At 42.8% G+C, this 12,648-nt stretch overlaps 1 protein-coding gene across 3 annotated transcripts in view; it reads right to left on the bottom strand.

Moving 5' to 3' along the window:
* RTCA (RNA 3'-terminal phosphate cyclase) overlaps positions 1-7,964 on the bottom strand; it is a 31,223-nt gene extending 23,259 nt beyond the window's left edge. Inside the window, exons 1-3 of one of the 3 annotated variants that reach the window (XM_074188276.1) lie at positions 7,769-7,964; positions 7,586-7,686; positions 164-307 (exon numbers count right to left, since the gene is read on the bottom strand). In XM_074188276.1, coding sequence (XP_074044377.1) covers positions 164-307; positions 7,586-7,686; positions 7,769-7,813 — 290 coding nt within the window. In that variant the 5' untranslated portion in view covers positions 7,814-7,964. Of the gene's footprint in view, positions 1-163; positions 323-6,988; positions 7,006-7,585; positions 7,687-7,768 lie in introns of those variants that run through there. The other 2 variants (XM_074188278.1, XM_074188277.1) reach the window with 2 other exon arrangements.
* Positions 7,965-12,648: the final 4,684 nt, after the last annotated feature.

Below are 12,648 nucleotides of genomic sequence, written 5' to 3'. Positions count from 1 at the left end.
CTAGCTGCCCCTAACAATGCACTTTCAAATCTTAAGGTACCTTTACTTAGGAAAGAAAAATGATATTAATGTTAAATAAGAAAACAATTCAGCATTGCTTGGTTTCTTAAATGGAGTAATTAAATGGTTACTTCTCAGATCTCAAATACATGCATAGACATACCCAGCTGTCTTGGTATCTGCTGTGTGGATTCCACCTTTGATCTTCTCTGGTGTGAATGCTATTTCTGTTGAGCCGATTTCTGCCCCTTCTAGTTGCCCATCACACAAATCTCGAACCATTTCCAATCCAGAGAGGTGTTGAGGCCTTCAGGTCATAATACTGCATCAAAATGTGTGCATTAAGACTGCCTATATACCCTTATTATTTTAAACATTTGTGAAACTTTAATGATAGTAAAATGATAATATCCAACTTAATGGCAGAAATGTCTTATATTTATAACTCATTTTGCTTTAGAAGACTTACTTTTTTTTTATTTACCCAGTCAAATGAATCGTTTTTTTAGGTAACAGCAGCAAATGATTGGAAAGGCTGCTTCAAACTGTATCATTTTTTTTAGGTTGTTTTTTTTTTTTTGCAAGGCAAACGGGGTTAAGTGGCTTGCCCAAGGCCACACAGCTAGGTAATTATTAAGTGTCTGAGACCGGATTTGAACCCAGGTACTCCTGACTCCGGTGCTTTATCCACTACACCACCTAGCCGCCCCCTCAACTGTATCATTTTACAAAGAACACTTAAAAAACCCCACCATATGTTACTGAGTAGCATGGATGCAAATATAGGCCAAAGAAATCTCACCATTCTATAAATCAATCTGTCAAAAAGTTAAACACCAATTAGACCGCTTTCCAATTCAGTAAATTATCCAAATACATCAATACCAGTCTTAATCAATTAGAAATACCTCGTCTACATGCAAGATGAATTAGATTCAACCACACACAAACATCTTTAAAGTATAAATGGGTTAGACAATTAAAATTTTTAAAATTCTGCCTCACAACCATTCAAGACTCATTAAAAGGTAACTAGGATTTATAAATCATTTAGGAGTAAATCAATTGGGCTGAGCTCTCTGGCACAGTATAGTAGGTTGTAACTGTCTCTTTTCTAGGTGGTATATGTATCATGGCATAAAACTAACATTGCTTTTCTAACAGATTCACCTCACTACTAGAATAAAAGCATTTCAGTGTATACATACTGCTTCTTCATACTTCAGGAGCAAGAGAATGGCATGATAATGGAGAAATGAAGAAAATAGGTTCCAAAAGATTTAATGTACAACAAAGGTATGAGAATACTGGAAGTACTTATCCCAGGATAGTGCACTTCATAAAGAGATGACTTAGTTGAAAGGTTACTATTTAAGGAATTTTAGACCACTTAGCTAGCACCTACAAAAATATAACACTAAGAATCTTCCCTAGAAGTAGCAGTGTGGTACAGTGGAAAGAACAACAGATTTAGAGCTAGAGGATTTCTATTTAAATTCTAATCCTACTTACTCTTCATGTGACAACTTCTCATATCTAATGAACCAGAGGACAGTTGGGTTTCCTTCCAGTTTTAATTGACATAGGGAACATCAATATTCTATTCACCGTAGCTTTGAAACTTCTGGAATGCTTTTCTCACCATAAGGCAAGGTATAATTTTTGTATGGTTTTTCCAAAGAAAGACTGGATAAGAGCCATATGTCCATTTTTGTTTCTCAGAAATACTATTTTTACTTGATATAGTAATTAAAAAACTATTTTATTGGAGGCATAATATAAAAATTTTCCAAATGTAAGCTAAAAACAATTCAATAATTTAAAAAATCAATTAATTACACTGAATATATTGAGATTATACTCAAATGAATTTGTAATCTAAATAAAGGCATTTCTTCCAATGATGTAGATTGCAGAATAGTGGCTGCCTATGACATTTTATAAGTCAGATGTAGAGTACATTCAAAATACAAGGTTATTTTTCATTTTTTCTTATCATGAGGGAACCTGCTTTAAAAAGCCTGCCATGATAAGGTCATTTAATTTTTGAACACACACACACACACACACACACACACACACACACACACACACACTTGTTGTTCTTTGGTTGTTTCAATCATGTCCAACTCTTTATTACCCCATTTGGGATTCTCTTGGCGAAAATAATGGACCGGTTTGTCATTGCCTTCTCCAGTTCATTTTACAGATAGGAAACTGAGGCAAATAGGGTTAAATCACTTGTCCAGGGACACAAAGCTAGTAAATGTCTGAGGCTAAATTTGAACTAAAAAAGATGACTCTTCCTGATTCCAGGTCTGGCACTCTGATCCACTGTGCTACCTAGATGCCCCACACATATACAAAGATAATTCCATTTGTATTCATTTATTTAATAAATATATAGGTGCTTATCATATAGAAAATGTTCTGGAGAAATAAAAGGCAAGATTTTTGTCCTTGATATATCCAGACCAATAAGCAGTTACATGGACATAAATATGCATGAAAACAACTATAATACAATGTAGCATAAGAGCCAGAAGGCAAAAACAAAAGATATAAGATACTATTCAAGGAAAAAGAGATCATTTCTAGCTGAAGAGGTTTCACAGAAAAGACAAAAGTTGAGTTTGGTCTTGAAAATCATGTAGGATTTTGAATGGATGGTCAATTTAGCTTTGTTCAAAGCATACTTCTGGATAGTCAGTGAATAAAAAACAAATGGGGCATGATCCCTCTTGTCAGAGAGCTTTGGTCTAATTAAGAACATAATATGTACACACAAATAAATACAAGACAGAAGTTCGGAAAGAAGAAATACAAGCAAAACGTTACCTAACAAGCAGTTAAGAATAAGTGAAAAGTTTTGAGTGCCGGACTTAAATGATCAGAATTGTGCTTTAGAAAGATTATCATGGGGGGGGGGGGGGCAGCTAGGTGGCGCAGTGGATAGAGCACTGGCCCTGGAGTCAGGAGTACCTGAGTTCAAATTCCGCCTCAGACACTTACTTGCCTAGCTGTGTGGCCTTGGGCAAGCCACTTAACTCCATTGCCTTGCAAAAAATAAAAAAAGATTACCATGGCAGCAATATGTGAGATGACTGAAGGAGAGGTTAAGAGTTGAAAGATTAGGAGCCTATAACAATCCAGGTAAAGGGTAATATGGGATTGAATTATTTAGAGTGGTGACTGTGGAAATGTAAAGGAAAATACAGATTCAAGTGACACTGCCAATTTAGTGATTATCTGATGTGTAGAAAGAGAAAATATTTAAGATGATATCAACATTTCTATCCTAAATGGCAATTAAAAAAAAGAACTAAGAACTGCAACCATGAACTATATCTAGAATTGAAGACAAAGGAGAGGATGAAGTACAATCAGAGTAGTAAACAGTATGCAGTGTCACATCCTCTATTTTTTTTTTAGGTTTTTGCAAGGCAAATGGGGTTAAGTGGCTTGCCCAAGGCCACACAGCTAGGTGATTATTAAGCCTCTGAGCCGGGATTTGAACCCAGGTAACTCCTAACTCCAGGGCCGGTGCTCTATCCACTGTGCCACCTAGCCACCCCTCACATCCTCCATTTCAAGAGAGAAGAAAGTTATAAGAAAAGGAGATGGTCAAAGAGCAGGAACCTAAGAAAAGGTCATGGGTTTTGATAACTTGAGAGAAGACACAACTTAAAGACATGATTCTTCTAATTTTAAAGATTCTATATAGGTTTCAAAAGGCAAGATTAGAATCAGTTAACTGAAAGCATGCTTAAGCAAATTTCTACGCAATTTAAATGGAAGAACTGTCTAAGAACAGGTCTCCTTCAAAAATCTGACTACCTCTTAGAAGAGATTCTGACAGAGTTACTTGACATCCTTGTTATTCACCTCTTGTTGACCCCCAAACAAGATTTCTTTTTAGAATCTGTGAATCAGAAGGGATCTCACAAGTTATCAATTAGGGTTCATCACCTGACCCAAGGAAGATTGGTGAAGTTGTGGATAGAGTGAAATATTTGGGAGTCAGAAAAACCTGAGTTCAAACCTTACCTCAAACAATTACTAACTGTATTAACCTGGGCAAATCATTTAACTTCGCAGCTTAAGTTTCCTCAACTGTAAAACAGGGATAATAAAAGTACATCATAAGGTTGTGGTGGGGATCAAATAAAATGAAATTTTCTACAAATTTCACAGTACTATATAAATTTTAACTATTTTTAATACTAATGCATGATTCCATACTATAGGATCCCTGACAAGTGGCCATTCAGGCTTTACCTGAATTATCTCCTGTGACGGAAGAGTCACTCTCTCAAAAGCAGTCTATCACAAAGCTGCAATGAGGAGCTACTCATATTTAGCAAGTTTGTCTTTATACTGAACTAAAATGTGACTCTGTAACTTTCACCGACTTGTTCTCATGAAGACAACTACTCCCCACCCCCAAAAATATTTTCTAGGATAAATATGCCAGTTTCTTCAATGGTTTCAGGTCTCCCTCACTATCCTGATCACCCTCCTCTGATGTGCTCCAGCTTGGACTGCTCCTCTTTAAGACACAGCGCTCAGAACATAGTACCAATAGCCCAGGAGAGGGTAGGTGTGTTCTGGACATATAGCATAGAAGTTTGCATGGTTCCCTCTTTTCTCTGGTAATGTCTTACAGTCTGGGAAAAGAAAATAAATCAGATGGCAGAAATAATAATCCAAGATTGGCAATGGCTGTGGTAATCATGGAAGATTAATGAGGTAAGGAGAATCAAAGGTATCAATAATGTCTATCTTCCATTTACTATATCTGTAGGTAAATAAATAATATACAATTTTCTCCCATACTCTGTCTTCCATTAGACTATGATCTCATCCCCAGTTCTTGGTACAGTGTGTACTATGAGTTTAGCAAATGCTTGATTCAATAACAAAGGCAGGGTTAAAAGATCTTGTCATGATATCTGAGAACTACAGATATCACACTATAAAAATGAACAATCCTATGATTATCTGCAGAAGGATATATTATCTCTTTGAAAACTCAATTTTATGAGTGTGTATTTACACAAAAGACTTTTGACAAGCAAGAAAATCAGAATAGCAGATTTGTTCCTATTTCTTTCTTATTAATGATGGACAACCAAAGAAGAAAATTCACTGATTCAATATCATTTTTCAACCACAGTAAAGCTTGAGTGCCAAATCCAGGCCAATACAACAAGCATTTCCAAGCATCTACTATAAGGGAAATAGAAAATGAAGTGCTTTAAGGTAAGTATATCCTGACTGATGTTCGTCCTTTGAAGCTGAAGATGATGGTGCTGTCATATCTATTAAGACAAGACTGGCACAATTATGTTTAATGTGGTGAAGGGAATGTTATGTAAGGCATCCTTCTCACTGATCAGGACCATTCCAACCCATGGCCTGATCTGAGAGAAGCCAAAACTATTGGTGATGGTTCACCTGCTGCTGGAGCCTCTGGATCTCTGAATCGGTTTCTCTTCCTCACAAATCAGTAAGGCACCTTGGGGCTGCAGTTATGGCAGGCAAAGCACCGTATAACACTCCTGAAGGTGAGGAGAGAATCCATTGTTGGTATGAGAGGCCAGACTGCAAAAGCAGGGATGCTAAGCTTGGATAACAGGAGGCTAATTTAGCTAAAAGGAAGTTTATATATTAAAGAGGAATTATACAATAAAACTGGAAGAGTGTAATGTCAGAATATGAAGAGATTGTAAAGCAAAACTGAGCTTATCTTTTTTTTTTCTGGAAGCAATAAGGAGGGAGCCATTAAGGAATCTTGAATCATGAAGTTACATGGTCAGACTTGTGCTTTAGGAAGATTATTTTGGAGAGAGATTGGATGTAGAAGTCCCAAGTAGGATGCTAACACAATAAAGTAACTGAGAAATAAAGAGAATCTGAACTTGGGTTGTGGCTAAGGGTGGACAAAAGGAGATAGATGTAAAGGATTCAGTGAAGGTACATTAAGACAAGATCATCAACTGACTGAATCTGAGTGAAAAGAGGGAAGAGTGAGTCAAGTTTGGCTCCAAGGATGCAAAAACCCTAGTCCTGTCTAAAGAATGGTGGTCTTGTCTACAGAAATTTAGAGGAATGGCTGGGGAGAGATCATTTCTATTTTAGGCTACCATTGTTCTTGAGGCATATATGTGACAGAATTTGAAATGTTCAATTGCAATTCATGATATAGGATCGGAGCTCAGAGGCTCTATAGGGAAATGATAACTGAATCCTGAGGAGAAAAGATCTCTACAAGTGGATGCAGAGGGGGAAAAAAGGGGGGGGGCAGCTAGGTGAATAGAGCACTGCCCTGGAGTCAGGAGCACCTGCGTTCAAATCGGGCCTCAGACACCTCATAATTACCTAGCTGTGAGACCTTGGGCAAGCCACTTAACCCCACTGCCTTGTGAAAACCTAAAAAAAAAGGAAAAAAGAGGACCCAGGACAGAGCCTGAGGTGAGGAGGCTCAGGATGATTGAAGCTCATCTAGTACACGGGAATCCCTCATAAGTTCCTTTAGAGATGTAGGAGAAGAGTTGCTCTCACCAAGTTCTGAATGAAGACAAGAATCATGTGTTTTCAGGAGAGCCTGGGAGGGAGGAATCTAAAGCTTCCACTCAGCTCCACGTGTTTAAAATGAACAGAAGGAGTGCGCAAAAGGGGTTCGTGAATCTGGGTTTTTCCCCTTTCCAGGCCCCTGGCCCAGAGGGCCGGCTCCCAGGCTGCCTGCCCACTGCCTCGCTCCCCGGGCCTCAGTTTCCCGCTCAGTAAAATAAGGGCCCCACCCAACGCTCCCTCCCGGGGCCCCACGAGCCTTCCGCGGGGCAGAGGCGGCTCACTGGCTGCCCCACAGTCTACGGGTGCGGCCTGAGGAGGAAGCGTCGCCCCAAGAGGAGCCTCCCGGCCGCGGCCGCGGGGGATGGAAGCAGGCCCGCCCCGCCCAGCCTCACCTGAGCCCGCCCCGCCTCACCTGAGCCCCGGGGTGCTGCGCCCCACATGAGCCCCGCCTCGCCCCGCCTCACCTGAGCCCCGCAGCGCCCCGCCTCACCTGAGCCCCGCAGTGCTCCGCCCCACATGAGCCCGCCCCGCCTCACCTGAGCCCCGCAGTGCTCCGCCCCACATGAGCCCCGCCTCACCTGAGCCTGCCGCGCCTCGCCCCGCCTCACCTGAGCCCCGCAGTGCCCCGCCCCACATGAGCCCGCCCCGCCTCACCTGAGTCCCGCAGCGCCCCGCCTCACCTGAGCCCCGCCCCACCTGAGCCCCGCAGTGCTCCGCCCCACATGAGCCCCGCCGCAACCCGCCTCACCTGAGTCCCGCCCCGCCCCGTCCTCACCTGAGCCCCGCAGTGCTCCGCCCCACATGAGCCCCGCCTCACCTGAGCCCCGCCCCGCCCCGCCTCACCTGAGCCCCACCTCACCTGAGCTCCGCCCCACCTGAGCCCGCCCCGCCTCACCTGAGCCCGCCCCGCCTCACCTGAGTCCCGCAGCGCCCCGCCTCACCTGAGCCCCGCAGTGCTCCGCCCCACATGAGCCCCGCCTCCCCTGAGCCCCGCCCCGCCCCGCCTCACCTGAGCCCCGGGGTGCTGCGCCCCGCCCGGATCTTGTGCACTCGCAGCGGGAGGCCCAGCAGGCAGCCCAGGGCCGTGGCCACGCGCAGGATCTGGCCGCCCTGTTGGACAGAGGAGGGAAACCGGGTCAGGGGCGGGGCGGGGCGAGAGGCGGGGGCCCGGGGCCGCCGGCCGCGCGCTCACCCCCTCCATGATGCCGCCATCGATCTCCACCCGCTGCCCCGCCATGGGGGTGCCCTTGGCCGCAAAGCCTCGGCCTAGGGGAGGGCGCGGGAGGACTCCGGCACCAGGCTGCCCGGCCTCCCCGAAGGCCGGGGCCGCCGCTCGCGGGGGGGAGGGGAGGCGGCCGAGGAGCGGGCAGAGGAGCGGGCAGAGGAGGCCGCAGGTCCAGGCCGCGCCGCGCCGCGCCGAGAGGGCTCTCACTGAGCATGCGCGCCTCCGCTGCCCGGCGACGCGCCTCCCCTCAGTCCGCGCCGCCCGGCTTAAAGGGGCCGTTTCGGATCCGACCCTGAGCCCTCGAAATGGTAGAATCCCGGAATTTCAGTCAGAGGGGTCCTTAGTGGCAGCTGGTCCAAGAATTCTCACCACAACCCACACCCGCTAAAGGTTTGGCGCGTGTCCTGTTGGCCGGGACACGTCCCTAGAGATGTCCAGCAGCCTTTTTTTTTTTTTTGGCCAAGGTCACACAGCTCGGTCATTGTTAAGGGCATTATTTCAGTGTAAACATTAGGAATAAACAAACGCAACCACGCTGGACTTGTGTGTTTTGGATGTTGTCCATACCTACAGCGGTTCAGAAAATGTTAATAATGCTCCCGCGGGTCTATTGACAAATGGCTCCTTTTGTCCTCCCAACAAGGTGCAATTATACTTCTTTTTCAGATAAAGAAGTTGAGGCTCATGGAGGTTAGTTAGGTGACTTACATCCAAGATGGATTTAAACTCCATTGTATTTCTTTTAGAATTTTGTTTTGCAAGGCAATGGAGTTAAGTGACTTGCCCAAGGCCACACAGCTAGGTCATTATTAAGTGTCTGAGATTATATTTGAACTCCAGGGCCGGTCCTCTATCCACTGCTACCTAGCTGCCCCTTTTTTTAGGTTTTTGCAAGGCAAATGGGGTTAAGTGTCAACTCTATTTCTCGATTCTCTTTTGCATTCTTCCAAATGAGCCACCTCTTTTCTGCCCTTTGTTAGGGGCCTCCTCTGACCTGCACCAAAATGATCTCCATCATGTTTTTCTTGAGGTTCCTAAACTTCCTAAGTTCAAAAGGATAGGTACTGAATTTGAGATTTCTTTAATACAGGCAAGTCCCATAAGAAATTCCTCTAATAGTATAGGTAGATACTGTCTTTACAACTTCTAAGGGGAGAACTACTTTAAGAGATGCATCCAAGATCATACACTTGAACTCTGGAAAATTTTGTAATCTTAAATTTTGATTCTCCTCAAAGAGGGGAGATGATATATATTTCCTACCCACAAAAAAATGCCACAGCATGTGCATTAACAGAACCACCTAAACTAGGATTCAAGAACAACTTAAAAACTACTGTTAAAGGGCGGCTAGGTGGCATTAGGTGGCGTAGTGGATAAAGCACCAGCCTTGGAGTCAGGAGTGCCTGAGTTCAAATCTGATCTCAGAAACTTAATAATGACCTAGCTGTGTGGCCTTGGGCAAGCCACTTAACCCCATTTGCCTTGCAAAAACCTAAAGAAAAAAAATTGAGGTTTTGGGGCAGGTAGGTGTCTCAGTGTATAGAGCACTGGCCCTGGAGTCAGGAGTACCTGAGTTCAAATTCAGCCAGAGACACTTAAAAATTACCTAGCTGTGTGACCTTGGGCAAGCCACTTAACCCCATTGCCTAGCAAAAACTAAAAAGAAAAAGAAAAAGAAAAAAACTACCGTTAAAATTTTCTACTGTATTGCAGGTTGAACTCCGGTTGAGGTGAAATCTATCTACATGTAATCCCAAGTAGTTCTGCTTCCTATAACCCAACAAAAAAAAAAGTTACCTTCATAACAGTCATATCACTGATGGTACCTCTGTCATCCAAGCCCTCTGTTTCTAAAGTCTTCTCTTCTCCAGGTCAGCTATTCCCAATTCAACTGATTTTCTGATTTTTTTTCCACTTCCAATCTTTCCTGAATGATCTTCCATTTGTCAATGTTCTTCCAAAGAACAGTATTCAGAATTCAATGAACAGGGAGCTCAGATTAGAACATAAATTCATTAAGAACTGGCTGTGCCAGAATGAACTCATTCCCTTTTTCAATAGGGTTATTAGACTAGTAAATAAGAAGTATCACAAAAAACATCATAGCCTTGTATTTTAGCATAACACTTGGCAAAATCAAACTGTCCCCATAGACAAGATTTGGGTTAACTAATAATAGAATATAGTGAATTGGATTTAGAGCTGGTCCCAACTCCTTAATTCTAGTGCCTTCCTTCTCTTAATTTTTCCCCATTTTTTCCTGATTTTATCTTATTTTGTGCATAGTTGTTTCTTTGTTATTTCCTGTGGACTCATTGAGATTTGCCTCTTTTTGTATCCTTGTTGCTTTAGTGCTTCTTACAGTGTAGGCACTTAATAAACGAATAGTGACTGGTTCTTGTCCTCTTCTATCTAAGAAGACCAGGGCAGCTAGGTGGCGTAGTAGATAAAGCACCGGCCTTGGAGTCAGGAGTGCCTGAGTTCAAATCCGGTCTCAGACACTTAATAATTACCTAGCTGTGTGGCCTTGGGCAAGCCACTTAACCCCGTTTGCCTTGCAAAAACCTAAAAAAAAAAAAAAAAAAAAAAAAAAAAAGACCAAAATGACATTACTATGTTAGAGATAAATGATAGTGTGTTGGATTCTGGCTGATCAGACCAATATGAGCTCAGAAAGCTCTGCCACAAGTCGGGCACAAATAGTTCATCTGAACACCTGGGATGCCTATTCTCCATATGTAACCTTTCCTCTGAGCTGCTTCAACTCTTGCCTTCCATATAGAGCATGGCACCCTCTCTGATGAGGGCACACTATGCTGGACAGTCCTGTGCTAGTGTCTCCCTTGCTTCACAATCAATTCTAAAGTTCCCAAGAGAGACCTTCAGGGTATCCTGGTATCATTTCCTTTTTTTTTATTTTAGGGGTTTTTGCAAGGCAAATGGGGTTAAGTGGCTTGCCCAAGGCCACACAGCTAGGTAATTATTAAGTGTCTGAGACCGGATTTGAAGCCAGGTACCCCGACGCTTTATCCACTCTGCCACCTAGCTGCCCCAGTATCACTTCTTCTGATCCCACTGTGAGTGCTTACTTGTGTGAGCTCTCCATAAAATAGCATTGCAATACATCTGGCATTCTAACAATATGCCCAACCTGTCATAGTTGCACTCCCTGTAGTAACATTTGAATGCTTGATAGGTAAGCTTGAGAAAAGACCTCAGTGTCTGATATCTTCTGTCAGGTGATCTTCAGAATCTTCCTAAGACAATTTAAGTGGAAGTGCTTCAGTTTCCTGGTATGGTCGTGGTCAACTGTCCAGATTTCACAAGCATACACAAATGAGATCAGCACAATGGCTCTGTTGACCTTCAGTCCATAGACTGACTATTGAATGATAGCTCAGCAACCACATAAAAGGCCCATTCAATAAATAAATTTTCAGAAGAATATCTATTAGAAGATAGTTTATACAACCAATCAAGGCTTCAGGAAGCCTGAAGTTGGGAGTAGGATACTACTGCAGTCCTCCAAATCCACATCTGAATTGGAATTCTATCATGGCAACTCGAAAAGCAGCTTTCTCCTTTTTAAGAGGAAAAGTCCAATCTTTGAGATGACTGGTAGAGTTCTTCGACTTCATCCATCATAATAATTGATTGAGGAGAGCTAACAAGAGGAACATTATCTATGATACTAAGTGCTGGGGTGGGGTGGGGGGCAGATGGACACATTATGATGCTGTTAGTGGGAAAAAAAGGAAGTATGTTCTCAGTTGATTTTAAGGATGAAAGCTAAAAGCAAGGGAATGTTAATATTTACAAAATACATATCAAGTGATTCTATAAATTTTTCCAGGTTGTCATGTTCCAAGTTATCTGGCCATTGCAAAAATAGTAGCCTCAAATTATTCTGATAAATGAGAAATAAAAAACTTTATAAAGATGTTTTATGATTTTCTTCTTTGGGGTTCTACATGTAAGAGAGGATGCCTTGGGAAGAATTCAGCAAAACTTGAAGATCTGCAGGGGCTAAAAAAGAGTGATGGTGAAATGTCAAGGGGAAGCAAATAGTCTTTTGTTATCCCAAAAAAGGTCATGGCTAACTCAATTACATATTAAGAGGCCAGTAAGACAATAAATCTGGCTTCAAGGCATGGCATAAACTATATTCTTGAATTTGTCTCAATCCATTGTGTATACAAGATTCCAAAGGCACAGGGGATGTAGGTCCAAGTGAATTGAACTTGATTATGGCAACATGGAGTTGCTGCCTGTGGAGAAATGGGCTTTTAAGTCAGGAAGGATTGGAGAACTCTTCTATCTCTTCCTGAAGATGACAAACAAATGTAGAACTGAGGCTCAGAAGGAATCAAAGGGAAAAACCTTTTGCCAATCCTAAATTAAGGGTTGTTGCCCTAGCAGAAAGAGCTCTATAGAAATCTAAAAGTAAAGAGTACTTTACACTCCAAAGAAAAAGAATGCAGTAACATAGTGAATGAAGTGAAAAAGATTACAGTTACTCAGCAAAAAGAAAACCTAGGAAATCTAGCAGTTCAGCTCATCTAGTAGTTACTGTGCCCTGAACAATCTGCCCTTCCCAGTGGCAGTAATTACCCATTGGGGCAGACTGTCCTGCCCAGCCTTGTCCTTTAGCCACTGTTCAAAGGCAGCAAGCCTGTAAGTCTTGCCCAGAGGCAATGGTACCTGCCGAGCCCAATATAATAGCTGAACTTAAAGAGAAAATGATCCAACCACTAAATGACCCAATCAAACTAAGTGACCCATTCAAGTCAACTAGGAAGAAACTTTACATCTTAGGAGGAGAAAACTGAGTTGCCTATTCTATT

The sequence above is a fragment of the Macrotis lagotis genome, chromosome 5, assembly GCF_037893015.1.
Source record: "Macrotis lagotis isolate mMagLag1 chromosome 5, bilby.v1.9.chrom.fasta, whole genome shotgun sequence".
Taxonomy (NCBI): domain Eukaryota; kingdom Metazoa; phylum Chordata; class Mammalia; order Peramelemorphia; family Peramelidae; genus Macrotis; species Macrotis lagotis.
The sequence above is the reverse complement of the archived record's forward strand: the minus strand, read 5'-3'. Positions and strand labels throughout refer to the sequence as shown.